We start from the raw sequence: 27,462 nt of genomic DNA, 5'->3' as shown, positions 1-27,462 counted from the left end.
TTCGGATTGCAATACGTTTCTATCATTATTAGTCTGTCCGGGCGGAACCTACTGGTAGATACTATATCTATATTACTGATCTTCCTTTGTTGTACGACCTAAGCGCGTACTGTACCCCGCCGGGCCAAGACGCAATGGTCGTTGAAACAAGACAGCAGTCCGGGCGCAAACGCCGGGTCGGTTCTGTCTCCGGTCCAGAGCCTCAACTCTCAGCTTCCACTCAACAAACGATTCGTCAGTCCAATAACTCTCATGCCATAGCTACTCCTTCCAAGAATCGGCGACAGCCTAGAAAGAAGGTCCGCTTCTCCGATCCAGGCCCTCAGCTACACGCCGGCTCGGACTATGGAACTGGACTCACCCCCGCCATGCTACGCACCTCCTTTGAAGAACGGGCGGATATAGATCCTTTGACTAGCTCCCCAAGTCGCCGCTCGCGACGCCATTCCACGCCACTTTGGAAGACCCGCTCTCAGCCTCACTCCCCGGCCTCCTCTTCGTCCGCCGGTGTGGAACAGGTGTTTCAATTCACGCCACTTCGACAGCTTCTGGACTCACGGACGCAACGAAGAATCCGGCGAGTTGGGTTGAGTGATGAGATCAACCAGTTGGAGCGCGAGAAGAGGGACGCAGCACGTTATGAGCGAACCTTGCAGACATTGCTGCGGGAACGTGACTCTTTGAAGCAAGAGCTGGATTCGGTCAAGCGAATCGAGCGCCTGCCGAAAGGTGTATCGCTAGAACCGGCTGACGGACCCTCGTGCGATTCCCCTCGGTCACTAGCCGAGCGTCTGGAGTCCGAGACTCATCGAATGAGACAGGAGCTATCTTTTTCCAGAGATGATCTCGTAGACAGCTCCAGTGTGGCCAACACCGAGAACGACACGATCATCGTCAATGAAAGCGGGTTTGACGGAGAAACGATGCTTATCTCGGACTCACCTGATCTCAGATCTCTATGGAAAACTCCACGCTTTGGCATAGATGGTTGTGAACTCTTGCGAAGCGGGAGCCCGAATGCGGATGCGGAAACCCAATTGTCTCTTCCTGACCATGACTCAGAGGCAGAAATCAATGCCCTCTTCGCAGACCTTGAAACTGCTAGGAAAGAGAAACGCGCCCTGTTCGAAGCATGCCGCTTTCGCATTGCGTCCTTTGGTGGAACCACGCTTGAGCCTCATCTTCATCGGGCGTCCCCACCGCCAGATTTCGTGGATCAACTGATACCAAGTCTGGCTGAGACCCTTGGTCGAGCTTCGGATGCCACGCAGTCATTAAATTCTATCAAAGAGGAGCTGTCAGAATTGGGATTTCCAGGAGTACATGCCGAAGAGATCATTGCAGATATGCGCAATCAGTTCCGCTCCGCACGCTTGCGTCTTGAACGAGCGATTCCTGGAGAGACACCGAATATAGGCTTGAATGACGGCTGCGCGACTCTTAGTGCTCTGATCAAAAGAATTGAGATCCTGATTAAAAACTTAGCAGATGAGCGCGCAAGGGCTATGGGATCTAGTGATAGGGAACGAGCCCTTCGTGTTCAATTCGATAAGCTCCTGGCTCGCTACGAAGATGCGAGCAGGAAGATCAGCGGCCTTGAAGAGTCTATTGCCGGCTCTGCTAGCGACATGCTCCATACACGAATGCGGATGCAGGAGCTAGAAAAGGAAGGGGAGGAGCAAGCTGTAGGTATTGACAGACTCAATGCGGCGCTCAACAGGTATCGCGAGGAGATCAGGGGCCTAGAAACACTTGTCACGGAGTTAGAATCAGATAAAGTCACGAACAGCGACATTTACAGTCAACAGGTGTCGAAGCTTCAACTGCAAGTCACAGAACAGGAAAACGCGCGTCGCGTCGCTGAAGGCACAGTTGCGGAGCGTGAAGCCCGCATCCGCGAATTGGAAGACACTGTTGAACAAAACCGTGCTCGATCGTACCAACTGAGCGTCAGAGTGGAGGAGCTGGAGTTGGAGCGTCAGAAGGCAATTGAAAGTCTCAAGCAGGAAGCGGCTGAGCAACTTGAACAATGTGAGAAGGAAATCGGAACCCTCAATGTTGTCGTTGCAGAGCTCAACACCTCGCTCGCGGGTGCCAAGTCAGAGATCGATAGTTTACGGCGGAGCAACGTGGGCTTGGAGCACCAGCTGCAGCTTGAGACCGAAGCTAGGGATACTCTTCTGGAGACATGGGCTGCGGAGCAAGCACGCTCATTTGCTCGAATGAAAGAAACTGTCAGCAACGAACGCCGCAAGGCCAAGGTCCGAGCCGCCAATTGGCAGCTTCAGTCTGATGAACTGCAGTCGGATAGTACCACACTGGGTAGCGAGCCTATCACGCCGGTCAGCATGACCAGATTTATCGATGTGGAGGCCGGACGGGGCGAGCACCGTAAGCGTCTGGACAGTGGCATTGGGATTCTCACCGATGAGCCCGAGGAGGATGCAGCTGCGGGCGCGGATATGCAGATGTTGCTGCCCTCGGACCCGGCTGACCTATGAGCGTTGTCCATTCACTACACTATTTACAGCTAGACTATGTACCGTCTGACTTGCATGCGTGTACCAGTTCGGTTTTGGATGATACGATCTGTGTTTTGGTCCTGTTTGGGTGTCTTGCTAATGGGGTCTGGTTTTTGTTTCGGAATATATCCTTTGCTCTCATCTTGGCCACGTGTAAAACATTTGAGTCAGACGCTGTGAGCCGTAGGCTTTGCAGGTCGTACGAGCTGGGAATAACATAGCGATGAATTAAGTATTTTCCTGCACTACAAGAATAAGCGCTGTAGATAGCTCGAGCATCAGTATAGACAATAGTATAGTACATAGTAAGAAGCCGTTCATGCCTTAGGATAAGGTTGATCCCGCGTGGGGGCGGAAGGTGTCCCTGCCCCGACTGTTGGGGGGTTTGGTTGCCCCGGCAAATTACGGTTGTCTGCTTCTAGGAAGGTCAATTCTGTCTAAGTTGACTCAAGTCAACACAGGAACAGTGATGAATGCTATAGCACGTGGCATACAAGGACCTTGCACTGGGCGAACGAACAAGAGGTCGGTGGACAAGGCAGCCAGCAAACAGCGCGGAAAAAAAGGGGATGCGGAGTTTCTTCGTATAGTTACAGGTAAGTCATGTCACCGACCGACCGGGGTCGGACAACCCAGCTAACTAGAGGAAGCACTAAGCCAGCAGAGTCCTTCCACGAATGATTCTAGAAGAGCGCTAAAGCACAGTCCGGTGTCAATGGTATTACGATCGTCTTCCCCCCTCCCCCCCGATCGGTTGGTCCTAATTCCTGCGACCCCTCTTCCATGCAGGGACACGATGGCAGATGGAGGGAGGAGTGAGCTGCAATGCATAAGCCATGCGGGACGGGGCAGACGGACGGACAGACAGACACATTGTCAGTCAGTGCCAACTGCCAACGATGTCGATACAGAAGTTATGGAGCGTTTGGGCGCACATGCCTCCTGATCACCCTGCGGCAGACTACTTGTCCTCCCAAAAGGCCATGCTGGCTCGGGAGTTGTCTGCAAGTGCTGGGATCCTATGCATGGTGTGCCTTTCGGGCAGTGGTGAATGCCCAGAACCGCTGATTCGCTCGTGGGGAGCTGCAAGCTGGCCTTTAGTCTAGGGGCGTGGGGTGACTTTTCGGCGCGACTGCAGGAGATTGCAGGGAGCTCGGCCACTAGTGAGTAATACTGAGTACAAGTGCGAAGTACGTAGAGGATAGCGCGCCTCTGTATCGAGAGATTCTATCGGGGATTGGAGGGGAAGGGAAAAACCAGGAGGATGTGACAATGGGTGTAGGGTCAACCTTGTTTGGGACAGGAAGAAAGGGAGAAATTGGTTCAAGTTCCAAGCACACTGGTTGACGTTTCATAGGGGCCCCCCCAGAGAGGGGTCGTTTCAGGCGGGCTTGCTTCGATCTGCGTTAGCAATAAAGTTCTGGTAGGGAAAGGCAAAAAGACTGTTGGCAAGGGCGCACCGCCATCATTGTTGTCGATTGATGGCTGATTCAAGGGCGAGGAACAAGTGTGAGAATAAACAGGCGCCTGCATATGAATGTGTTTGTTAACCACTGCACCGTTGGGATTTTACTCTCTGAGGAGGTCAATAGTACGTGGAACTATTATGCAGGAGTATCCACTAGAAGGAAGAAATGGAAGAAGAAGGAGAGAGGGATGGATGGAAGTGATAATTGGAATAATAATAATTGTTCTGTTCTGTTCTGTTCTGTTTCTTGTTTCAATCAAAGTGAAGCCGCGGATCCGACCCCTGAAAACCAAGCCTGTGCCTGAGGCCGTCATCCAGTCATCTCCACTTTTCGACCCGTTCTCGCCTTCTGGCTTCCTTCTCTTCCTCTTCTTCTGCTGCTTCGGCTGCTGTTTCTGCCTTTCTCCTCTTTCTCCTCTCTATTCTCTCTCCAGGCCTCCTCCTCCTTCTTTACATTCTTCTTTCACTCCTCAGCTCAAATCATGGTTATTGGATATAGTCGCCCTTGATTACTGGCCCAAATCACTCAATGCTTTCCTCTTCTGCATCTACTCTCTGTGTTGTTGTTGCTCACCACCATGGTTCTATCTCCTCCTCCCACCTCTGACCTGTCTCACTAGCTTTGACCCCCCCCACCAGCCCAAACCAAACCACGTCTCCCTCCCGTTTGTTTTTGTTGTTGGCCTCTGTTTATATCACGTCACACGCTCTCTCTCTTCTCCCTCCCCTTCAGGAGCGCGTCTGAACTCCCTACTTGGTGGCATCGCTGCTACCCCTCCGCCATCGATCGCCACTAAATATTGTTCACGCCCTTGCCTACCTCCCTTTTCTCCCCTCAGTCAACTCCGCTCCTCTGTCGATCCCCAGGCATCCGGTCCGGCACGATCCGCACCCCAGCTCTCTCCTGACACTCTGCGCCCGCGCTCCTTTATTACCGACCCAAATTCATCATGAATGACACCGGTGGTCATCCAGGCGTGCGGAGCCTGCTTGCTAAGTTCGAAACCAACCAAACCAGCGCTCCCTCACCACCCTCGCGAGGTCGATCCCCTGCCGGCTCTGACAACTCGGGCTCTGCTCGGCCTCTGTCCAAAATCCGTGCGAGTTTCGTCGCTGTTGACGGTGCCACTCAGCCCAACCCTCTCGCAGGCTTGCGCAGTGTCAGTGTGCGCAGCGACAGCCCCGCCGGCCCAACTAGAGTGCGGAGCTTTCATTCGGATGACATGGAAGGTGGTTTGAAGAGCCCTTTGTCACCCACGGGCAATGGCTTCCCATGGAGGACCTCTGCTCCATCAACGACGGAGTCAGAGGTGGCACCGAAGCCAACCATGGAGAAAGTCGCTACGCCTCTAGTAGAGGAGGCCAAGCCGCTGGAAGATAAGGAGAACACCCCTGCCGAGAACACCACCGCGCCCACAGCAGCGGCGTCGAACCCCCCTTCTCCCAAGAAAACTGCAACCCCGCGCCCAGCTGCGATCCAGGTGGCGAAAAGGTCGTCTCCTGTGAAGCCTGCTACGAAGTCGCCCACTCACCCCCGTAGGCCAACGTCCCCAGCCAAGACTGTTGATCACACAGCCAAGACTACCCGGGCGTCTAGGCCATCTACCACCGCAAAGCCCACTCCGCATGAGCCCGTGAAAGTTGCAACACAGAAGCCGAGCCGGGCATCCCTGAACCCCACGGCTAAGCCTGCTACCAGAACTGTGCGTGCTTCTGCGTCGGCTCGGGACTTGACTAAGCCGACAGCGTCGAGCGTTTCTCGCACTACTAGAACGGTGTCTACCTCCGCTCGGCCTGCGGCAACCACATCGACAACATCTACAACGGCCAAGAAGGAACCTACCGCAGCACCCTCTGCTCCTCTGTCGCGCAAGCCATCTACATTGAAGAATGCAAGCGCCACAACCCAGCGCCGCGCCATCACCCCAACGGCTGCGAGCCTTCGCAAACAAGCCCCTCGTGCTTCTCCTCCCGAGAGGCCGCACTCACGGACAAGCAACACCAGCTCCAAGCCCGTGGATGAGGGTTTCCTGGCAAGAATGATGCGCCCGACGGCAAGTTCTGCCAGCAAGTCGCACGACAAGGTTGATATCAAGAGTCCGCCCCGCACCACCCGGACTGCTCAAGCTCCGCGCCGTGTTCCGTCGAAGCTCGAAAGTCGCCCACCCCGTCTGACTAAGCCTGATCATGGCAAGCAGCGTGGAGCTTCTGCAGAGCCTCAGAAGCCTCAGCCCAAGCCAGAGCAGGATGCTGCTCCAAAGGAAACACTGGCTTCGCATGTGGCCCTTCAGGAGAAGCTTGCAGAGCCCGAGCCCAGCGTTCCCGAAGAGACTCCTGTTGAGGCACCTGCCGTTGAGAAGGAGCCCAAGGAGCCCAAGGAGCCTGAGGAGGCTAGGGAGTCAGTGGTTGAAGAGGTGGTTGCTCCTATGACTGAAGCACCTGCTGAGACTACTCCCACCCCCAATGGCGACGAGGCCAGCGAGGAGCCAGCTGTTGTCGAGGAGCACGCTACTGAGCCTCTTTCTTCCGTTCCAGAGGATCACGCTGTCTCTTCCGCTGAGCCAGCCACAGAGGACGCCTCTGAGCCGGAAGATCTGGCTGATGAGGTTGTGCCTATCGAGACTCCTGCGGACATTGCTACCGAGACTTCTGAGAAGATCCTCCTGGAGGCTTCGAACGAGGTCAATCTTGACATGGACAAGCTTGCCCTCAACTGAGGCAGGGCCATGATCCCGATCGTCGTAACGATGCACGGTAGCTGCCCCGGGGTCGAATAAAACAATCTACTCTTCTTTTCTCCTGACATACCTTTCTTATACCCTTGGTAATTGCGATGTGACTAGGCACATGTGCATGTTTTCACATGTGTCTTCTCAATAGTTCATCATCTGTTTTTTTTCTTCTTGATTTTCCCCTGCCCCATTCCTCATTTCTACTTCTCTTCTTTCGGTTCCAGCGAGCCTCTTGTTTCTCTCCAAGGAGCAAGACCGACGATGGTTGCATGTCGGAGCATTGTCCGGTGGAGTTGTTTCGGGATTCGTTGCTCTTGATAGTTAGCGCTGTGTACGGAGTACTGCGTCTTGCATATGTACTGGGGTTTTCCGACAGGTTTTTGATCTTGCTCGTGCTGCGTATTCGGTTTGGTAGTGGATTGTAGGAAGCCTTTAGCAACTATGTTGAATTATTGGACTGAGTTTCAATCAACTGTATTTTTACTAATTGTTCCACCAAAATAACTCTACTTACTGCCCACATGAAATCATTGTTGAAGGCACTAATCTAGAGGAGTACATTAGTTGTGGAAAATGGAATGTTCCAGTTGGGGCCCGGGGGTTCCTGGGGTTCCTGCAAGATAAGATCGAGATAGGGCTTAGCGCCGAAATGGCCCGGAGCCCAAAACAAAAAACAGTTGACTTGTTCCTGCCTGCTCTCTCCTGTTCTCAAGAGCTCGAGCATTTCACTTCCTATCTTCTACCTCAAATCCATCGAAGCAGCACAGGCTGGGTTATTGTTCTCACTTATTCGCCGGTGTCCTACCTGGATCGGTTAGCACAATGGCGGGAGGAAGGCTGATCCGAGAGCAAGGAATCATGGTTCTGGCTGGGGAAGATGGGCCCGGTGGGTCAATCGCAAGAAATTTGTTCACGCCATCACCTAAGAGTCTGAGGGCATTTCGCATGGATTCAGAGAGTCTGCTTCGTGAACAGCGCACATTCTCTTCAGGTGCTATCCACCCTCGATTCGCTCGGTCGTTCTATGATCCGTGAGCCTGAGAGAGTGGATCAAGCGGTTTTCGACTCCACCAGTCCACCTCGCTTCCCCAGAGTCAAAAATCTACTTACTCCACCTTTTGTGTGCAAAAGAACCTGGTAGCAACCAGCATTCTACGCTCTGACTGCGACACACACCGAGATGGCAACCACCACCATCACCAAGACTCCTCCAGCACAGTCGGTGCTGCTGGAAGGTAGCGATGTCCTGTCCTCCGAGAACGATAGCACACGCTCACCCACTGCACGGAAGTTCCGCCTCCAACAGTCGGTGGTGATCGCCCAGCTGTCGGCCGTCACGCTTACCGCCAGTGTCATCAATGGGCTGGTCGTGGTCGGTCTGCCGACGATCACCAAGGACCTTCAGCTGCCGTCCTCGCTCTCCTTCTGGCCCTCGTCCGTGAGCAGCCTGGCCACCGCGTCTACTCTGTTACTGGCGGGGTCCATCGCCGATGCCATCGGCCCACGATGGGTTGAGCTCGTCGGCTCGTTCGCCAGCGGCCTGCTGATGATCGGGCAAGGGCTGTCGCGCAACGGGGACGAGCTGGTCGTGCTGCGCGCCCTGCAGGGCGTCGGGCTGGCGTTCCATCTCGCCTCGTCGATCTCCATCATCACGCAGCTCCTGCCTCCCGGCCAGGGCCGCAACCTCGCCTTCTCCTGTCTGGGTCTCAGCCAGCCCCTTGGCTTTTCTTTAGGGCTGGTCGTCGGAGGTGTACTCGTGGACACCATCGGCTGGCGTGCGGGCTGGTATCTGGCCGGTGGAATCACCCTGTTTTTCGCAGTCGTCGGTCTGTGGGCTGTCCCGCAGAGCGAGACCCATCGACACGCGGACTTGATGCACAATGTCAAGACGCAGATTGACTGGGTTGGCGCTGGGCTCGCCTCGGCCTTTATGGCGTTGGTGTGCTATCTGTTGGCGTGAGTAACTTGCCGGGCCCCCGTCTGGAATCTACTTTTATTTCAACCCAACACCTAACTAATTACATAACTTCCGAAGCATCCTGAGCGCCGATCCATCGCGCATCCGCTCCGCCGAAGCAATCGTCATCCTCTGCGTGGCGGCCGTCGCCCTTCCCGCGTTCGTCTACTGGATGCACCACCAGGTCAAGCGGAACAAACCGGCTCTCATCCCCAACTCCCTCTGGCGCAACAAGTCATTCAGCAGCATCAGCGTGACAATCGCCGTATCCAACGCAGTGATCAACTCCATGGAACTCTTCGCCAGTCTATAGTACGTCTCCCCTTAGCCCCCTAAACCCAGCAATGCTCAAAGTCCACCCCTCCACCCCCCCCCAAAACAACAACAACTAACCCCTCCCCTCCGAAAAAAAAACAGCTTCCAAGAAATCCAATCCCTCTCCGCCCTTCAAGCCTCCATCCGCATCCTCCCCAGCCTGGTAATCGGCGTTCTCATGAACTTCGTAATCGGAATCTTCGTCCACCGCGTCCCCGCCTTCTGGATCGTGACGGTGACCTCAATCCTCTGCGCCGGCTCCCCGCTTCTTATGGCCCTAATCCAGCCTTCCTGGCCCTACTGGGCCAACGCCTTCATCGCCCAGCTCCTGCAGCCCGTCAGCTTCGACGCGTTGTACACCGTCGGTCTGATCATTATCACGGATAGTTTTCCCGATACGACGCAGGCGCTGGCCGGCGCGGTGTTCAACACCTCGGCGCAGTTTGGTAGTGCGCTGGGCATGGCCGTGTTGCAGGTGATTTCGACGGTGGTGGCCGCTGAGAATTCTTCCCGGGAAGAAAAGCAGGCGTTGATGGCGGGCTATCGGGCGAGCTTTTGGACCATGTTTGGGTTTATGGTTGTTTGTACGGTTGTCGGGTTTGCCGGGTTGAGGAAGACGGGGAGGGTGGGGTTGAAGAGGGATTAGGGGTGTTTTCTTTCAATGGGATTGGGGACGGTGGGGGAGGACCCTTTGTGTTGGTGGGTTGGGTGTGGATTGGGGGGGTTTAGTAGGGGGGTTATCTTGTGTGTAGGGTTTTTGGGTTGTTGGGTGTTTGTATATACTACGTACTACTGTCGATATGGGTTGTGGTTGGGTTGTGTGGGGGTCGTATTGTATATGTGGGTCCGTTTTTATACATTGTTCTCGATTTTCAACTTCATACGAGGAAAGGTGTTTCCAGAGCATAATATCAACCGTAGAACAGCCGAAATAACCGTACAACCCAATCCGATCATGACAGGAGCAAATATACACCGACCACCCAACCAGAATCACACCCTTGGATAGGGTCGTGCACCGGCTACAACAGCACCGGCTACAACAGCAGCAGCAGCAGCAGCAGCAGCTACAGTCTCTTCTCCAACTTCTTCAAAAACCGGTTCACACTGTTCTCCACCCGGTACGCGCTCTTCACAAATGTCTGCGGCCGATCCCCAGGGTTCTTCATCGCCTCCTTCGCGTACTTCTGGTGGCGTGAGGTCGCCTCCGCCTCCGTGGGCCGGTACATCTGTCGGTGGATGTCGTACTCGGCCGGTGCGTTGCCGCCAGCCACGGCGCCCGGTTGCTCGTACGAGTAGTTCGAGTAGCCGGCTATCGCTACGGCGGGGTGGATGGGAGGCGGTGGGGTGGTCTGGGGGTGTTGGTGTTGGTGCTGGTGTTGGTACTGATATTGGTTTGTGTACGGGGGCTGGGTTTGGGGTTGAGTTTGTGAAGGGGGTGAGAGGGGCTCGGTAGGAGGAGGTGCAAAGCTCATGGTGGCTGCAGCGGCAGCTGGGTTTGCATTCTGGGCTGTTGCGTCGGTGGTGGGTGGTGGTGCGAACGTCATGGTGGTTGCTTGCGGCGGTCCGGGCGGTCCAGGGAGGGAGCCCGTGCTGCTGAGCGAGCTGCGGGGCTGGTGCTGATATCCCGGGCTTTCGCCGGAGAGGAAGGCTGTGGTGTACGACGGGACTCCAGGGGGGCTGGAGATGGATGCGGATCGTGTCACCGAGGGAGAAAAGCTCAGCCCCGTGCTTGGGGGTGGAGATGCGTAGGTTCCTGGCATGGTAGTGTGGGGGCCTGGTGACGCAGGCGAAGAGATCAGAGAAGAAAGTCCCGGTGACGCTGGAGCAGCAGAAGAGGGGAACGGGAATCCTTGATCCGGTGCAGCGGCGGCAGCCGCGAGACCCGTGCCATTCGCGTAGTCTTCTGGAGGCGGAGTCTTTTCACGGTGCTTGATCGGCTCCGGAGCGGCGGGCGCGGCGGGGTTGTATGGAAGGGGGGCGGACTGAGGGGCCGGGTCTTGATGTTGCTGTTCAGTCGCAGCAAAGTGAGAGCCAGTGGGAGCAAGGGTGGACGACAGCGGAGGTGGAGGAGGGAGAGTGCTTGACGGGGTGATGGCTTGATAATTTGACGCAGGGTTGGCGACCACTTCTGCCTGAGAGTTGCGCGTCTGTCCGTTCTGATATGCGGGGTCAGTGATGGCCACTGTCTCCAGCTGTTGGACTACCGAGCTGACGGTACTCTGAGGCGGAGGGGGATATGGGTGTCGATCGGTTTCAATCTGCGCCGCGGGTAAATCCCGCTCAATGATATCGAGAAACTGGTTCGCATCCTCCACGGTCCAGAAGTAGATGTCCAGCGTGTGCAGGCGCATCAAATTCTGCGTATCATCTTCGACTAGCTCCCATTCAGCCGCAGTGCCTGGTGGGGGAGGGAAAGCAGGTGCATTCTGCGCCGCAGCTTGCGACTGTCCGTCTACCGTTACTGTGCATAGGGTCGGAAATTGGGTTGAGTGTCGCACATGGATTTTATCCAGAGCTACGAACCGATCAGTAAATCTAAGCACAGCGTGGAAAGGAGGCAATCTTAGCTAACCTCCATTGAAAGCGTCTTGGGCCGGGGTACCCGGGTTATTCGCAACTTCAATTCTGATCCTGCGCTGGGCGGCGCTCTGGAAGAGATATAGATAGGAACCTTTGTCGAATCGGTGACGACGAGTCCTTGGACTTGGTTGCGCGAAATAGTAATGGATGTCGGCGAAGCTACAGGCGCGTCAGCTCATTCATACGATTGCTAGTGGCAAAATTGGCGGGGTAAGAAACATCGCAAGCTTGAACTTACACTGTCAGCACTCGCTCCTCACCCGGCAGTGGTGGCATTGTTAGTGGATGTCGATGTTGCTAAGTTCAAGAGAAAGTGATACACCATAAGGTCAATTGTAGATGAAAGTAAGGGGAAAGAAGGCCCATCGACTAAGTGCAAGGCAGTGGGCGTCATTTTAAACATCGGAAACCCCATCAGAGGGGAAGACCTGACTGGCTTGTGACAAGGTGAGGAGATGCAGCGTGCAGAAGCCTGGCGGCTACAGAAGTACTACCTCCGATCTTTAATTGGTTGCCGCTTCGGCAACTTGTGTATAGGTACCTTAGATGTATGCCTGGAACCCCAGGCATCTCACCAGGCACCACCCGGAAGCCGTGATTTTGTTTCTCCGAAAATTTCATCTGAGCTTCCCGCCGCATGTACTCTGGTTACCGCGAACGCGATTGACGACCATACCTTTGGCTGACTGCAGCAGAGCCCGATCAATTTACCATCGCATCAGTCTTGACGCCAATCCTCGATTTGGCTTCTCGCAGGTACGATTCATCCCGGTATTCACCTTGTGGTAGTGCTCCGTGCTGTGTCGCTCACGCTTCTCCCCGCCAGCGGTCTATCCTGCTTTCCCGCACCGTGTATCCTGTCTTGCATTGGGAATCGACCACCGATATCCGGTCTCACGATACAAAATGTCTCTCTCCAACCTTTCTCACGTTATTTCCCACCTAAACAATGTCACCAAGGCCCGCCTCGGTCTCACCTCGATCCCCAACACCAAGCTACACCTGAAGCTCTGCCTTGCGCTGCAAAATGACGGATTCATCTCTACCGTTGTTCGTGGCGGCCCGACTCCCCCCGCTCCGCATGAGCTCCTTGGCCACCCCAGCTCCAAGGACATCGAACCTGTGACTCAAGCCAACGTCGCCACCAGACGTCTCTGGCTCGGAATGAAGTACTGGCGCAGCGAGCCGGTTCTGGGCAAGATGAAGATGATCAGCACGCCTAAACGGAGAGTGACCGCCAAGCTCCAGGATCTTCGGCGCGTGGTCCAAGGCCACAACACTCCCTACATCGAGGGTCTGCGGTCGCCGGGTGAGAGCTTATACATCTCGACGGATAAGGGCATCATGGAGGCGAGAGAGTGCGTTGAAAAGAAGAGCGGCGGTCTGGTCCTGTGCCGGATCAAGTAAGCTGGGAGGGTGAAGAAGAGCTTCCATGTCTGAGAGTCGCTTGGGCTTTGCATTTTAACCGGAGTTTGGCCAGTCGCAGTGTCTCCTCGCATGCCGTGTATTTTCATATTTTCTTATTATTTGCGACTGCTGTTGGATACCTTGTATAGTAACATAACTCATTTCCTTTGATGCATTATCTATATTGCTCGGTCGAGCTTCTCTTTATGGGTCGCATCGTGACGATGCAGGCGATCGAAGTCTGGACTGAGGTGCCTGCTGGTCAGCAGGCACTGGAAGATGCTCAGTACTCGAGTCGGTCATCCTTCTGATTCCGGGTGTGTATTAGAAGTCATGCGACTGGCGAGCTTCGACCATCGCATGCCATGCACAATCCGGCAGCCATGAGCTGTGAAGGCGCCCGCTGAGTTGTTCTGGGTTGTCTCTGGACTATGTATTTAGCGACTTCATTAATCGATAGCATCTAGCATTGCTGCCTCCATGTGCTTGCTAAAGTCGCTGCTTTGTCTTCAACCACTTGCGATTGGCCGAATGCAGCCCAAAAGACACGATAACCGACTATGGACCAGTCTGCTGAGATCTGTTCTACCATCATAGCTCGGGATTTTGTTGTTTCTCTGCTTCAGTATGGACGATGGTTCTTTTCTTTTTCTGCTGCTGGGCTAATCTCGGACCCCGCGAGAGGTCGTCTGATCGCAACTTGCTTTTGAAACTAGAGAAACTTTTTCTACGATCGCTTCCAGTCTTATGACTGGGTACATGACAGCATCTGAACAGTTGTTCATCGGATAGACCCGTCGGGACCGGCTATGTTGTTCTGGATTCTTCATTCCGGCTGTAGCATGCTGTTAATGCCGCAACGTCTCATCAGCCAGTCTGCCTGTTATGCCCGGCTCGACGGAGGTTCCTTGTCTTGCGAAGCAGCCTAGGAATGTAGTGTCGCTCGATCTCCGCCCATATAGCAGCCAAGCCTATGGGAGTTTGTTGTCGGGAGGTGATGCCGGTGAGATTTCATGGAATGATAGCTTTAGGCCGCCACCAGACGCTCGTAGATGTGGTGCCAGTTGGTATTTGCCGTGATCGTCGACAGGTCGAGGCGATAATTGTATTACGGAGCTCGTGTTAGGTCCCGTATTCGACCTGCGGTGGTTGTTTCGGAACAAATGCGTATCTACCGAGACTCGACATGCTGCTGACTGACTCGAGCAACGGGAAACGGATCGTTCCTTGCGGAACGAGTTATCGAAGGCTGGCCATATGTAGGACAGTGAAACTGGGGGTTGTAAGAGAAATGACATAAGACGGAGGCTCCAGTTGATTTTGGCATTAAGCATGGCAGAGGAGAAGTTCATTGCCCGGGAATGGCACACCCACGAATCAGTTTCGCTCCCTTGTCGGCAAGTTACCTTTAGCGACCTCTCGTTGGGTCGCAATAACGTACACCATTTTTGAAAAATCCCGTACTCCGGCATTGTCTCACCATTGGCGTCTGGATCAATCGATCGGATCATCGGTCAACTTGGATAACAAGAGCTTATTCGTTCCCTTCTCGCGTTTTCCTTGATTCTCGATCACCATCATGATGTTCGGATTGAGGATCTCCTGCTAATGCCAACCTCACCCATACCGGGGTCAATGGGTAATGATGGTTACGGACACTACCCATCTTGTCAGTGATCCCAGGATACCCTTAGTATGAGATGCCTCCATTCCGTCTTTCAGGATCAGAAAAGCATGGATTTATAGCCAATAACTCAGTGAAGCTATTGCTGCGTGTCGGTGGCCTAGGCGAGCACTGCGGCCGCAAAATGATTGCCCGCGCCAATAGAGGGTTGGCCAACACATCCGCTCTGGGCTTGGGCGACCAGGCGTGCAGCAAAGTGTCTGCCCAACATCCTCGAGGGATCAATGGCAGTCAGGTTGAGAATTGCAAGCTTCCCTCCCCACACTCAAACCTCGACTGTTGGGCCGCCACCCGTGTGGTATGGAGCAGCAGTTGATATCTGCTTCCGACCCACCCCTCATTGTATTTCTAGTGTGTTCATTATCATTGCGCTTTGTGCTGTAGGGTAGTCTGCGTGCGCCGTGGTCGTTTTTAAATGCTACATGGAAAGGCTTTCAAAGCAATCTCCCAGCGAGGGTCCGTGGTGGTATTGGTGGAATCAATGCTGGTGATGACTGTGGTTATCTATCATGGCGTTCAGGTCAGTGCCTGGATAGATTGCATAGTTATCGGCGGGTTGGCAATGAAGGATCTATGAATAGATAGATGGTCAGTGGAGACGGAGACCGTAATGGGGAACTGAAATATCAGGCTATGGTGGGGATTGGGATTGTACCAGGTTAGCTGGCTGGTTTGCTTGCTTCAATTGCTTGCTTTGATTCAGCGACAATGACTACTAGGTAGGTACCTAGTAGGTACTGTAGTCTGATATTGCTTCAGGGCGAGGCATGCAGGCAGGCAGGCTGTCGGCGGACTGAGGCATCCACTCCATTGCCCTTTCCCGAAAGGGATGGTGGCTGCAGTGTGCAATCATCCTCAAACTGTCAACTATGGAGTACACACCGTGCTTCTCCCCACCATCCCATCTCCGCTCCCCCCCCTTCCCCCCTTTTTTTTCTTCTTCTTTAGATGCTCTGTATCCAGCCACTCACCCACTCTAGTCCTCTTCGACGTAAGTGGAGACAATGGAAATGCTGGCGACAGGCAAGACGAAAGAGGGACCAAATGGGATCATCCACTCTGTGCCCAGGAACTCTAAACAGAAGCAGTTTCCCGCGCCAAACTGCCATTGAATACCTAGAACCTGCATTGGGTCAATTGCCTGGATATGTCGTCCTCCCTCCATCGAGTGGATGCATCTTCCCTGCGCAATCCGGCCGGTTTTTTGCTGCCCAAAACCCTACGCATCACCGAATCCTTCAACTCCTCTTCTCTTACGTTTACTTTTGACAACCACGGTTGGGGATGAGATCAGCGCATGAGAGTTGGCGAGAGCCTGCTGATGGGTAGTTTGGCTGCCTCTTGCAGCCGGGTTCATCCATGGCCCTGTACCCCAATGTGCCTGTGCAGCTCCCCACTCTCTCTGCTTTTATTGTCGTGAATGCCGCTTTGCTTATTACCATGGCCTAATTATCGTCGACCTAGCCGTGCCGGGCGTCTCTGGCTCAATCGATCCTACTAGCTTGCCCTGTCAATCGAATGGAGCACTGTGGGGTCGAACCTCGATTGGATATGGGTCCGAGATAGATCCTTTGTCGCCGTATATACAACTGACCTATATGACTACCAGTGGGCACGCGGTTGCTCTCTGACAAGGACGGGTTGCCTTCCAGGCTGATGGAGTCTCCCAGTTGCCACTGCTGTGGAGCTCTTCATGTCCTCTCCTTCTTCGTACCTCACGCGGTCCAGAGATAAAAAGCTTATCTGGCGCCTACAACAAATTGTTCTTGTACCTGCAATTCATTCAAGTCAGGGTTATTCTTATAAACGTCTTCTCTATTTGTTGTTAGATTCAGTCTCCGATGGTCTGGACTGACTCGCCACCGTCCTTCACTTCCACAACCACTCAGCTTCCCAGTATAGTTCGTCACGCTCTGATACCAGTCACTATAGCTTTTGAACTTCATGCCATCTGTTCTTTCGCCTCCATTGATCACCATGTCATCGGGCCTCAGTTACTTCTCGCGGGTAACAGGAAGCAGTGGCTCTTGTACGCAGTCCATTGGCAGCGATGATTCTTGGTCCCATCACAGGTTAGCACGAACCGAGATCTGTATCTCGTCTTTGTCGAGACATGTAAGTCATGTGTAGAGCTCACCTCTTGCAGTGGGATTGCGCCCCAACAGCCGCCGATGTATGGGACCCCGAGCGAAAGTCCTATCATTTACCACCCAAGGTACCAATTCATCTTGTATTACCATTCATCATCCTCTCCAGAAGCACTGTTTACCGAGGGAAAACTCACTCATAAGCAGCGCTACAAGGATGTCACCACCCCACATTGAACGCGGACCCATGAACGTCCCGAGTGCTGCCGCTAGAGGCCCCAAACCTATTTCACCGGATTTTAACTTCTCCATGCCGTACAGCGGGCTGCCAGTGACTTCCCAGATCAATGCCAATATAGCTGCACCATCAGGAACTTCACTACCACGCCCCGCCCCTCATTATCCGGAGTGGGATCATCCTGCTCGCTTGCCGGCGGAGTCTTTGAGACGGGAATTTGACTTTGCCAGGTCTTTCGAGACGCCGGAATACATGGTTGAGAGGAACAGCCGACGGTTTGGTGAAAAGTTTAAGGGCACAACCCGATATCATTCACAGAGAAGACCATCGAACCGGGATGAGTTTGATGGCCCCCACCAATTACTTGAGCCTCCCTCTCCGCGTGTGATCGCGGCACAAGGAAGGGACTTGCCTCATCTACCTACTAATCTTGATGTTTCAGAACAAGATCGTATCCTGTCCTCGGTGAACGACCGACTATCGCAGTGCGCGTTTGACTTTGTTGCAAAGTACCAGTTTCCAATCCCACTGGAGCCTGACAAGAGACAGGTGAGAGTTCCCTCAGACCGTGAATGGACTGAGTGGGTATACCTCCTCAAAAGACTGGCCACCAAGCGGCGGATCCCCGCCAGGGTCCTGTATAATGGCCAGATCAAGCAGTTAGTCACCATACTGGAGAACTCCTTGGAGATGCGCCATGCTGCCAAGCATCAATCCAGGCCCATCAAGGACGATCGCAACGTCCTTCAGCTTATCTCCGCCGGCACGCAGGTGGCCAAAATCTTGAAGGATGCCGCTGCGATGGAGTACCTTGACAATCTTTATCTTGACACGGAGAAGCGTATTCAGGACCGGCGCAGTCGTCGAGTGAAATTTGCCGGCCCTTGACCTCGGATATTGGACCCTCAGTGATGATGTTAATGAGTTTTCCCTTTTGGCCGTGGCCACGATTCCACCATGTTATAGACCCATCCGGCTGGAAAAAGCCATTCTGCCGTTTCCGTCAGGCGTTCCCCTTGTCCATTGGAGGGTAGCCCAAGGAAGTTATTCCAGGAGCCACGTGCGTTCGTCTCTCATGGACCTTATGGACCCTTCCCCAGTGACTTTGCCGAAGTGGTGAACCTGAATTCGGTCTATGCGAGCAAAGCTATGACACCGGCGGCCGAAATCCAACTAGAGATTCCCATTCCCAGACAATCCTTGGTCTGGGGACTGACTTGGCCTGATGATAAGGATGAAACTATGCCGCTACTTGATAAATCTTTACGCGATCAAGAGTATTCACAGCCCTTTGCATCTATTGACTAGGACTCTCTTCTATCCTGATCATGATTACGGCCTATATGCGTTCTTTTCTTTTCATTTCGGCCTTTTCCGTTGTTCATGTGAGAAACAATTTTCGGTTTTGACTTTTCACTCGGTGACAGCTATTGTCAATCAGCCCGAGCTGCATATTTCTGTTCACTTTGTCTTGTACTACACCCTTCAGGTGGATTGTGGTGGCTTTCTCATTTGCCTCTTGCCATTCTTGCCCTTCTGTGGGTTCAAGTTCAAATTGTTCATGTTGCTGGCTTCCATCCTACCAGCTTTTTTTTCAAATATTGAAGCCCCGTGCCTTAGCCTATCAGTCTAAGACCGGCTGTGTCTCTCAGTGCTGAGGCGGAAGGAACTCCTCTTGTCCATCAACATAAACCCGGGGTCACTGAGACTTATCACAGAATATGGATGTATTTCTTTTTTTCTATCACTCTATTTGTCTAGAAACCTAGACGGACGCCCGATGTATTGTCTGCTAATTGGTAATGGGCGCGCACAGTAAGATTATGTCTGGAATGTGCGTGACAGAAGGACGAAGACAAAGCAATCTAGGTGTACTGTACATTTGGGACAGAAGGACATACAGTCAGTGAGCAAGCGAGATAGCCAAGAGGCAGGCGGCTGGGGCCGTGAACGAGGCTAGCTGTCTTTACCGGACTTCTAAGCACCTCAGAGTGTCCAAATAATACGTATCTGATTCTATGGTATGGCTGAAGTGCAAGGCAAAAGTGTGCTGTGCTTCGAAAGGTACATGATGGTGCTGTGCAGAAAACTGGCTTCATCGGGGGGCTGCTGTAAGCATGAATAGGAAATTGCTCATAATTAGACCTCTAGATCAGCATCTAAATGGGGAAGAAAAGGAGAATAATGTTACAGATAGATCACGCAGTCATCAGCATCCCGCAGCAGCAGGGATCGTAGAGATTCGGAAAGGAACAAAGGCCAGGGAAATGAGGGGAGTGGGAAGGAAGCGTCTATAACCGAAAAATCAAAGCCACGCTCCTGCCTCGCGCCAGACATTGCGAAGAACCGCCCACAGCGAGCGGGGAGCCGGCCGTCGCCTCCAGAACTGCAGACTCACCGCCACCGCCGACAGACCGGCCACCAGGGCCGCGGCGCCGAGCCCCAAGCCCAGCAGGCGACCTTGTCTGCGCACGGCCTGCACCACCTCCGAGTACCGCTGGTTGCTGAAGCTGACGCGGGTGTACTGCGTCTGCCAGCCCAGACCGGGCAGGTAGCGGTCCATGGACTCCTCGACGGCCTTGCGCAGCCTGTACAGCGGGGACTTGACGCCCCAGCGCATCTCGAGGAAGTTCTGCTTCGAGAGGTCGTTGATGGCGTGCGTGTCGGCCGCGCGCTGGTCCGTGTAGGCCTGCAGCGCGCGCCGGCGGGCCTCCCGGCGGCGCTCGGGGTCGTCCTGCATCCCCGGGCTGAAGCTGTTGCTGTAGACCCCGTGTCGATCCAGGATGTCGAACAGCGTCCGGATGTCCTCCAACCCGGCGTTGAGGCCCTGGCCGTAGAACGGGAGGACAGCGTGCGCGGCGTCGCCGACGACGACGACGCTGGCGTCGTAGTGGTGGGGTTTGCATTTGAGGCTGATGAGGGGCAGGTGCTGGTTGGTCGTGAACTGTTCGTGCAGGGCCTCCGGGGTGATGAGGTCCGGGCACACCCCGGGGAAGTTGGTGTCGAAGAACTCGATTAGTCGGTCGGGGGAGCTGGCCGAGAGGGTATCGTAGTGGTCGGCGGGCGCGAAGAGCGTGCAGGTGAAGGACCGATCGGCCGACGGGATGGCAATGAACATGAATTCCTTGCCGGGCCAGATGTGCAGGTGGTTCGGGGAGATGAGGAAGTCGTTGGTCGTCGGGGACGGCGGGATGCGGAACTCGCACCACAGCGTGTCGATGTACTCTTGCTGGTAGTCGACGCGGGCGAACTTCATCATGTGGTAGCGCGCCGCCGAGTGGGCCCCGTCCGCGCCGATGAGGAGGTCGAAGGTCGCTTCGACTTCTGTAGCTTTGTCGTAGGGATTGCTCCCGGGGTCGCGCCGTTCGAACCAGGCCCGGTTGGCGCGGAAGTCGGCCCCGACGAGCTTGTGGTTGAAGAAGAGTCGCACGTTGGGGGTCTGCTCCAACTCATCCAGAAGGGCGTTGTTCAGGGTGCCGCGGTCGACTGCGTTGATTGCCTGATGATGTGTTGTTAGACGGGAGCTTTTGCTGGATGCTGGATGGGTTTGGTTGAGGGGCATGTGGACGGGGATGTAGGGCATGGAGGGGAGCAACGTACTCGGCCGTGAACATCGTATGCTTGAGCAGCTTCCCAAAGCTTGCCATCCGTCCGGCCGTGGATCATGCGTCCATGCATGGGGATTGAATCCGCGAGAACCCGGTCGATGAGTTCATCGCGGTGCGACTCCCTCATGGCGTTGATGCCTCGCTCCGACAGTGCTAAATTGATAGACTTGGTGAAGTTCAACGGGATAGTCGCCGGGTCACGCAGATCTGTAGGTCATGTTATTGAGCCGAGTCGTTGAGGCTTATGAGAGCGCAGTTATAGATGTCGAAGTGGGGTCGATAAGAAGTGGATCAGGGTCGCCATATGGCAGAAACGGCGAACACAGGTCGAATTTGTGACAAGGAAAATGCATCAAATAGAAACGATAGCGACAGACTCACCTCCACGTAGCTCATATACTTCAACAACGTCGCCTCGGGCTGCTGCATAGAGAGCTGCAAGGGACCCCACCGGGCCTGCGCCCACGATGACAACTTTTTGTTTGGCAGGTGTGGAATGTGCCATGGCGGGGGGCGAAGTGACGATCAATGGGTGAGTCAGAAAGAAAGAATCTCACGACAGCTTTTGAAGTCAAAGGTCACAGACCCTAGAGATGTAGGTATACAACCTCAGGCAGTTCTGTGCTTCTGCAGCTCTTGGCTCGAAAAGTCACAGTGTGGCGTGATACAACAGATTACAAATTGAGATGTTGACTGGTTCCAGACTGGTTTTGATGCGTCACAAACTCGGAAGAAGAAAAGACGGCGGAGCCCCACATGCCGTTTTCTGCCATTCATCTCCTCCAATCAGCCACTATTCTCCGATCTACGTTTCCGAGGCACGTGATGTAGACGCGCGCTTCTAGATCAGCCGCTAGTCTCTGTCGGGATAGCGGTCCCATGTCCTGCGCTAGACTGTCTTTGGAATGGTACCTAGTTTTCTGCCTGGGTTGGCGGAACGGCGATTGGCGCCGCTCAGCCGCGGGGGATTGTCCCATTTTTTCCCTCTTTGCGCTGCGGAACATTTCCATATCCCTTCGGAAGCATCGCTATTTCTGTTTCTCTACCTCCTTCTCTGCATTCTAGACATATCCAAGATGACTGCCGAAGTCGCTGCCCGGAAATGCATCGGTGTGGATTGCGATAAGAATGCCGGAACGCTACAGTGTCCGACTTGCCTTAAACAAGGGACGGATAGCTTCTTCTGCTCGCAGGACTGTTTCAAGAAGAGCTGGGTACGGATTCCTGTTGCCTCTCTGCGACGCTCGTCCTCCGACTATGGCTAATCCCCCCTGCACAGAGCGAACACAAGACGATTCACAAGAAGAGTAATTTCCTGAGCAACCTCTTTACACCCAAAGTAGTTTCTGAACCAGATCCAGCCACGGGGCTCTACAACCCCTTCCCTTCCTATCCTTTCGCCGGAGACTTGAGACCCGTATACCCGCTGTCCCCCCGGAGAACCGTCCCCAAATCCATTCCTCACCCCGACTACGCCAAGGATGGTATTCCCCGGTCCGAGCAGAAGTTCGTTGGTCGTCACAACATCACTATCCTGAACAAGGAGGAGCAGGAGGGTATGCGCAAAGTGTGTCGCTTGGCTCGTGAGGTTCTGGACATTGCTGCGCGGGAGATCAAGCCCGGTGTCACAACCGACTACATCGATGAGGTGGTTCACAAGGCTTGCGTTGAGCGTGATGTAAGTGGTGTCATTGTCTGCCCGCGAAGGATGCTACAGAGTGCGTTGCTTGAGTGACCTTCAAACTAACGCGGCCTAGTCCTACCCCTCGCCGCTCAACTACGTCAACTTCCCCAAGTCGGTATGTACCTCAATCAACGAGATCATCTGCCACGGTATCCCCGATCAGCGCCCCTTGGAGGACGGCGACATTGTCAACATCGACGTGACCCTGTACCACAACGGCTTCCACGGCGATATCAACGAGACCTACTACGTCGGCGACAAGGCCAAGGCTAACCCGGACGCCGTGCGAGTGGTGGAGACCGCGCGAGAGTGCTTGGACCAGTCCATCGCGCTGGTCAAGCCCGGCATGCTGTTCCGAGACCCCGGTAATGTGATCGAGAAGCACGCCAAGTCTCGCGACTGCAGTGTGGTCAAGAGTTATTGTGGTCACGGTATCAACCAGCTCTTCCACTGCGCTCCCAACGTCCCCCACTACGCAAAGAACAAGGCGGTGGGCACGGCCAAGCCCGGCATGTGCTTCACCATCGAGCCGATGATCAACCTGGGTACTCACCGCGACCGTACGTGGCCGGATGACTGGACCAGCTCCACTGCCGATGGCAAGCTGTCGGCTCAGTTTGAGCACACGCTGCTGGTGACAGAGGATGGCGTGGAGGTCCTGACCGCTCGCCTGCCGGACTCGCCTGGTGGCCCCATTCCCATTCCCGTGGCTGAGGAACCCAAGACAGACGCATGATTTTCACATTGTTGTCAGAGAGACGGCGATAGAGTAGAGCATTCATGAAGAGATCCTGTAACGTCCATGTAAACGAATCGGTGTGTTTTCTGTCCTTTGATATTGGCGTCACTCCTTTGGAATTGTGATACTTGGAAGACATGCATAGCCACAACTATTATGATCAGCTTTCCGTTTATTCTCTTGGAGGAACCTATAATACCATGGATCTTGGTCATCTCTCTACAGCATGGCTTCACTTCCAACCCCAACCGGCCCGAACAACAACCTCGGCGATGGATGGGGCGGCAGATGGATAAGGAGCAGAACCAATAGTTAATGATGATAGCAGATAACTAATGGCAGGCGGATAACCTCCGACGGTCGGACCTTGATTGGGAATAGTAATGCATCTTATCACGATTAGGGCCTCAGGCAAAGTGGGGGTGGCAGCCTGATCCGACGGTGATTTGTCAGGAATGGGTGGGGAGGCTTATCAGCACGTGAGCAGCACTATGAAGCACCTCATAGTCCAAAAGCCTCCCTCGTCTCATCTTTTTTTCCTTTCTTGTTCCTGCAATTCATGCGCATATTGGCTTGCTAGTCTCTGATCAGTGGAGAAAGTGTCGGAGTCAACGATGTCAGCGGAAAGAACCCCGACGGAGACATCTCCGCTGCTGGGGTCTCAAAGTAACACTCAATCCACAGGGACTATCTCCAATATCGGCGATGTTGAGGCTGGCACCCAACAGCTCCCCGCGCGGGACGAGGAGGAGAATCAGACCAAACTTGCGTCGGAGGCACGCCCAAACCTGAAGTATATTCTTCCCGCTATCTCTATAGGGGTATGTATCCTTCCTTGTAATTCAAATAGACATAGTGCTAATGCATCTGGCTAGATTTTCCTGTCTGCGGCCGACCAGACCATCATCATGGCCAGTTATGGTCAAATTGGTAGCGATCTCAAGGCCCTGAATCTGACAAATTGGATCGCTACTTCGTATTTCTTGACTCTGACTTCATTCCAACCTCTCTACGGGAAACTGAGTGACATTTTTGGTCGCAAAACCTGCCTGTTGTTTGCCTATGCCATTTTCGGGATCGGCTGTCTGTTCTGTGGTCTTGCGCAGGATATCAACCAGCTCATCGCTGCACGCGTAAGCGATCCTTTTCCTTCGTATTTGCTATATGCTAATGAGAGACCCTACTACAGGTTTTCCAAGGTGTCGGAGGCGGCGGTATGACGACTGTAGTGAGCATCCTTATGAGCGATATCGTGCCTCTCCGCGAACGGGGTGTGTGGCAAGGGATCATCAACATGATTTACGCGACCGGTGCTGGAGTTGGCGCACCTCTCGGTAAGACCTTCGCGCTGCTATCTTGTGCTTTCGTCTGACCGGTCACTGCAGGTGGCATCTTGGCCGATTACATCGGCTGGCGTTGGTGAGTCCACTATCTTGTTTCAGACAAACAAAAACAGACCTCTAACCCTAAGTCGCCAGGGCGTTCATTGCGCAGGCACCCCTCTGCGCCCTTGCTTTCGTCGCCGTTACCTTGATGCTTCATCTGCCAGCCGTGGAGGATAGTCACTGGGGGACGAAACTCGGGCGCATCGACTTCCCCGGGGCGATCGTTCTGGTGGGAGCGGTCTTCGGGTTCCTCCTGGGGCTGGACCGCGGCAGCAACGTCTCATGGACGATCCCGATCACGGTGATCTCGCTGAGCGTGTCCGGGGCGCTGTTCGTGCTCTTCGTGGTGGTCGAGTGCTTCTACGCGGCCGAGCCCTTCGCACCGGGCCACATCATCTTCAACAAGACCTTCTTCGCCGCCTACGGCTGCAACTTCTTCAGCTTCGGCGGCTGGCTGGCCGCCCTCTTCTACATCCCGCTGTACTTCCAGGCCGTCGACGGCGTCTCGGCCACGATCGCGGGCCTGCGCCTGCTGCCCAGCATCCTCGCCGGCGTCAGCGGCTCGCTCTTCGCCGGCTTCGTGATGAAGTGGACAGGCAAATTCTACTGGCTGACGGTGTTCGCGTACACGCTGCTCACGCTAGGTTTGATGATTATCACCCTCGCCTCCGGCGGTGCGTTCGAGAACACCACCGTCATGGTCCTAGGCACGGTCTTCTGTGCCTTTGGAAACGGCACCGGCGTCACATCCACGCTGATCAGCCTGAGTAAGCCAGCCCTGTAATCCTCAAACCCCCCCCCTCACCGCTGATTTGTCTGGAATAGTCTCAAACGCAACCCCCGAAGACCAAGCCGTCGTAACAGCCTGCTCGTACCTCTTCCGCTCGCTCGGCTCCGTCATCGGCCTCTCACTCTCCTCGACGGTCGTGCAGCAGGTCCTCCGAGACCGGCTGCAGTGGGCCCTGCGCGAGAGCGACGACATTGACCGCATTGTGGCCGGCGTCCGCCAGAGTCTGGATTTCATCAAGACGCTGGACCCCGCCGTGGCCAGGGTGGTGCGCAGCTGCTACGGCTGGGCGACCAATAAGAGCTTTGCCTTTGTAGTGGGGGTCGTGTTTTGTTCGTTTGTCTCGAGTTTGTTTATTCATGAGAAGAGGTTGGCGAGGTGAGGTGGTGGGCTGGGTTTGCTTGTCCGTGGGATATGTTTGTTTTACGGGTTTGTGGGGATGGAGGGGGGTGGTTATGGAATATGCCCCTGGCTATGTTCGGTGAGAATTTTGGTTTTCTCAGCGTGAGGAAGAAGGGGGGTTTAGGGGTATATAGTCACTGTCATGCTTAGACGGGCTCATGAATATATGTCTCAATTATAGAGGATATGATGTCGTACAAAGCCTGCAAGTTATTTACTGTATCTGGTGGCCATAGGCGAGAGTCAGAGATCAGGAGGTGTCTACAGACAGAACCACGGTACTCGAGAGCTGGTACCTAGCTTCGACCCAGTCAATATTTCAGACCTCTAAAGCTCATCCTCTGGTGACACACCAAAAAGCAACGCCCACAGAGCGCCGACATACTATATACATGGACGGAAGAAATGCAGGCGCAGGTTCCTCAGCAACCCCCTCCCCCCCTCATTACTTATACTTATATAGTATCCTCAAAACACCCCTAGCAAAGGCGAGGAATCAGAAGCAGCTACCGAATCTCAGCCTTCATAGCCACCACCTCCCCCGGCCCCAAGATCTGGACCCGCCCCACCCCATCCGCCGCCTCCTCATCCAGCACCACCCGATACTCCTCCTCGACATACAGCGGACTCGTCGCGCGGTAGCTGATCCTCTCCGGCAGCGACAGTTCTCGGGAGGATCGCGTATCGCGCCACAGATCCAGCATGGCAATCAGGTTCAATGGGCCGTGCACCACGATATCCCTATGGCCCTCGACCTCGCGCGCCCACGGCGTCGAGTAGTGGATCTTGTGCGGGTTGAAGGTCAGGGCCGAGAACCGGAAGAGCGTGACGGGGGTCTGGCGTAGGGTGCGCGTGTGGGTTTTCCCTGTTGTCGTGGTGGTGGTGGTAGCTGGTTTGGGGAGTTCGGTTGTGGTGGGTGGTGGTGGTGGTGGGGTGGCTGTTCGGGTTGGTGGTAAGGGGGATGTTAGGGCTTTGCGGAAGATCCAATTCCTTTTTGGCCTTTTGGTTAGTTGATGTTGCTTTGAGGGATGGGGAGTGGAGAGGGAGAGGGGAGGTGAGTGCAGTGCTGGAGATCTTGGGGGACTTTGTGCAGAGGAGAATATAGGGAGATTGGGGTATGGGTTTGAATTTGGGCGAACGCACCTCCGATCTACAACCGCGATTCCGTCCTCATTGCGGAACTCCTTCTCCACGCCGACCACGATCATCTCTTCGCCCGTCTTGCCGATGACCTTGGGCGAGGCGCTCAGCACCCGCGTCGTCTCGTGGACCTCCTGGCCCACGCGGAGGAGATTCGGTTCGCCGGTCGTGGCGTCCCGCGGCCATTGCACCTCCCCGCCGGCCCACATGCGGCGGGTGAAGGGGGCGGCTGGGTTGTAGGAGGTGTCAGTGCCGTCGATACCGAGTTCGGTCTCGAGGAATGCCGGGGTGAAGTAGGCGAGGTGGTAGCCGGCCGGGAGTGGGGTGCCGGTGGGTAGCGGCGTGGAGGCGTTGGACAGGGATGGGGAGTCCGGGAAGAGAGAGGGCCGGCTGAGAGTGAGCGAAAGGAGATGGAGTTGGTTGGCGTCGAGGACTTGCGTGCGGGTTTGTGGGCCGAGGGATTGGAAGCGCGAGAGGAAGGCTGTTGCAATGGCGGATGCGGAGGTGGAGGTGGAGGTGTTGGAGTGCGTGCGGAGAGGGTGATGGGTGGAGAATTGGCGGCTGGGTCTTGCTTTATTGAGGCAGTTGTTGATTTGGAGGTATCGGAGCGAGGGACATCGTGTCATGGAAACGGACATGGTGGGAACTGGGTAAGTCGTGGTGTTGGGTGTTTTTAATGTTGTGAAAGAAAGAATGAGGAATGGCGAGTAAGTGGGGAGATCTC

At 54.7% G+C, this 27,462-nt stretch overlaps 10 protein-coding genes across 10 annotated transcripts; 7 read left to right on the top strand and 3 right to left on the bottom strand.

Moving 5' to 3' along the window:
- Nucleotides 1-10: 10 nt before the first annotated feature.
- On the top strand, nt 11-2,762 carry ASPACDRAFT_76085 (uncharacterized protein). Its single transcript, XM_020204637.1, has one exon. The coding sequence runs from the start codon at nt 135-137 to the stop codon at nt 2,499-2,501; it is 2,367 nt and encodes a 788-aa protein (XP_020059354.1). The 5' UTR covers nt 11-134; the 3' UTR covers nt 2,502-2,762.
- A 2,032-nt stretch (nt 2,763-4,794) lies between these two features.
- ASPACDRAFT_76084 (uncharacterized protein) lies at nt 4,795-6,983 on the top strand. The gene has a single exon (XM_020204636.1). The coding sequence runs from the start codon at nt 4,941-4,943 to the stop codon at nt 6,705-6,707; it is 1,767 nt and encodes a 588-aa protein (XP_020059353.1). The 5' UTR covers nt 4,795-4,940; the 3' UTR covers nt 6,708-6,983.
- A 919-nt stretch (nt 6,984-7,902) lies between these two features.
- Nucleotides 7,903-9,640, top strand: ASPACDRAFT_24266 (putative MFS transporter; the record flags this gene model as incomplete). The annotated part of the gene is made up of 3 exons (XM_020199257.1): nt 7,903-8,678; nt 8,758-8,991; nt 9,097-9,640. The coding sequence occupies 3 exons, from the start codon at nt 7,903-7,905 to the stop codon at nt 9,638-9,640; spliced, it is 1,554 nt and encodes a 517-aa protein (XP_020059352.1).
- A 421-nt stretch (nt 9,641-10,061) lies between these two features.
- ASPACDRAFT_57969 (uncharacterized protein) lies at nt 10,062-11,853 on the bottom strand (the record flags this gene model as incomplete). Its single annotated transcript, XM_020203302.1, has 3 exons — nt 10,062-11,512; nt 11,570-11,736; nt 11,816-11,853. The coding sequence occupies 3 exons, from the start codon at nt 11,851-11,853 to the stop codon at nt 10,062-10,064; spliced, it is 1,656 nt and encodes a 551-aa protein (XP_020059351.1).
- Nucleotides 11,854-12,483: 630 nt separating this feature from the next.
- On the top strand, nt 12,484-12,984 carry ASPACDRAFT_57968 (mitochondrial 37S ribosomal protein uS8m; the record flags this gene model as incomplete). The annotated part of the gene is made up of 1 exon (XM_020203301.1): nt 12,484-12,984. The coding sequence occupies one exon, from the start codon at nt 12,484-12,486 to the stop codon at nt 12,982-12,984; it is 501 nt and encodes a 166-aa protein (XP_020059350.1).
- A 3,661-nt stretch (nt 12,985-16,645) lies between these two features.
- On the top strand, nt 16,646-17,881 carry ASPACDRAFT_50432 (uncharacterized protein; the record flags this gene model as incomplete). The annotated part of the gene is made up of 3 exons (XM_020202354.1): nt 16,646-16,740; nt 16,815-16,883; nt 16,963-17,881. The coding sequence occupies 3 exons, from the start codon at nt 16,646-16,648 to the stop codon at nt 17,879-17,881; spliced, it is 1,083 nt and encodes a 360-aa protein (XP_020059349.1).
- Nucleotides 17,882-19,298: 1,417 nt separating this feature from the next.
- On the bottom strand, nt 19,299-21,106 carry bna4 (kynurenine 3-monooxygenase; the record flags this gene model as incomplete). The annotated part of the gene is made up of 3 exons (XM_020199238.1): nt 19,299-20,492; nt 20,594-20,808; nt 20,983-21,106. 3 exons carry the CDS (start codon nt 21,104-21,106, stop codon nt 19,299-19,301), a joined length of 1,533 nt encoding a protein of 510 aa, XP_020059348.1.
- Nucleotides 21,107-21,564: 458 nt separating this feature from the next.
- ASPACDRAFT_113588 (methionine aminopeptidase MAP1) lies at nt 21,565-23,394 on the top strand. The gene is made up of 3 exons (XM_020195736.1): nt 21,565-21,815; nt 21,881-22,279; nt 22,359-23,394. Exons 1-3 carry the CDS (start codon nt 21,678-21,680, stop codon nt 23,019-23,021), a joined length of 1,200 nt encoding a protein of 399 aa, XP_020059347.1. The 5' UTR covers nt 21,565-21,677; the 3' UTR covers nt 23,022-23,394.
- Nucleotides 23,395-23,576: 182 nt separating this feature from the next.
- ASPACDRAFT_1896282 (putative MFS multidrug transporter) lies at nt 23,577-25,798 on the top strand. The gene is made up of 6 exons (XM_020198707.1): nt 23,577-23,845; nt 23,900-24,157; nt 24,214-24,358; nt 24,410-24,443; nt 24,503-25,176; nt 25,235-25,798. Exons 1-6 carry the CDS (start codon nt 23,639-23,641, stop codon nt 25,576-25,578), a joined length of 1,662 nt encoding a protein of 553 aa, XP_020059346.1. The 5' UTR covers nt 23,577-23,638; the 3' UTR covers nt 25,579-25,798.
- ASPACDRAFT_1853570 (hydroxyacyl-thioester dehydratase HTD2) lies at nt 25,799-27,430 on the bottom strand. Its single transcript, XM_020197319.1, has 2 exons — nt 26,742-27,430; nt 25,799-26,588 (listed from the first exon to the last, which is right to left on the bottom strand). The coding sequence occupies exons 1-2, from the start codon at nt 27,374-27,376 to the stop codon at nt 26,105-26,107; spliced, it is 1,119 nt and encodes a 372-aa protein (XP_020059345.1). The 5' UTR covers nt 27,377-27,430; the 3' UTR covers nt 25,799-26,104.
- Nucleotides 27,431-27,462: the final 32 nt, after the last annotated feature.

This window comes from Aspergillus aculeatus (assembly GCF_001890905.1).
Source record: "Aspergillus aculeatus ATCC 16872 unplaced genomic scaffold ASPACscaffold_3, whole genome shotgun sequence".
NCBI classification, from domain to species: Eukaryota; Fungi; Ascomycota; class Eurotiomycetes; order Eurotiales; family Aspergillaceae; genus Aspergillus; species Aspergillus aculeatus.
This window is presented reverse-complemented; position numbering and strand designations above follow the sequence as displayed.

What these genes read in the sequence shown, in the direction of transcription:
- ASPACDRAFT_76085 (XM_020204637.1), top strand. Translation starts at nt 135, where the DNA reads ATGGTCGTTGAAACAAGACAGCAGTCCGGGCGCAAACGCCGGGTCGGT.
- ASPACDRAFT_76084 (XM_020204636.1), top strand. Translation starts at nt 4,941, where the DNA reads ATGAATGACACCGGTGGTCATCCAGGCGTGCGGAGCCTGCTTGCTAAG.
- ASPACDRAFT_113588 (XM_020195736.1), top strand. Translation starts at nt 21,678, where the DNA reads ATGACTGCCGAAGTCGCTGCCCGGAAATGCATCGGTGTGGATTGCGAT. An exon ending in ACTGTTTCAAGAAGAGCTGG is followed by an intron (nt 21,816 to 21,880) that starts GTACGGATTCCT and finishes CCCCCTGCACAG; the next exon opens with AGCGAACACAAGACGATTCA. An exon ending in AGGCTTGCGTTGAGCGTGAT is followed by an intron (nt 22,280 to 22,358) that starts GTAAGTGGTGTC and finishes AACGCGGCCTAG; the next exon opens with TCCTACCCCTCGCCGCTCAA.
- ASPACDRAFT_1896282 (XM_020198707.1), top strand. Translation starts at nt 23,639, where the DNA reads ATGTCAGCGGAAAGAACCCCGACGGAGACATCTCCGCTGCTGGGGTCT. An exon ending in TGGAGTTGGCGCACCTCTCG is followed by an intron (nt 24,359 to 24,409) that starts GTAAGACCTTCG and finishes CGGTCACTGCAG; the next exon opens with GTGGCATCTTGGCCGATTAC. An exon ending in ATCCACGCTGATCAGCCTGA is followed by an intron (nt 25,177 to 25,234) that starts GTAAGCCAGCCC and finishes TGTCTGGAATAG; the next exon opens with TCTCAAACGCAACCCCCGAA.
- ASPACDRAFT_1853570 (XM_020197319.1), bottom strand. Translation starts at nt 27,376, where the DNA reads ATGTCCGTTTCCATGACACGATGTCCCTCGCTCCGATACCTCCAAATC. An exon ending in ATCGCGGTTGTAGATCGGAG is followed by an intron (nt 26,589 to 26,741) that starts GTGCGTTCGCCC and finishes AAGGCCAAAAAG; the next exon opens with GAATTGGATCTTCCGCAAAG.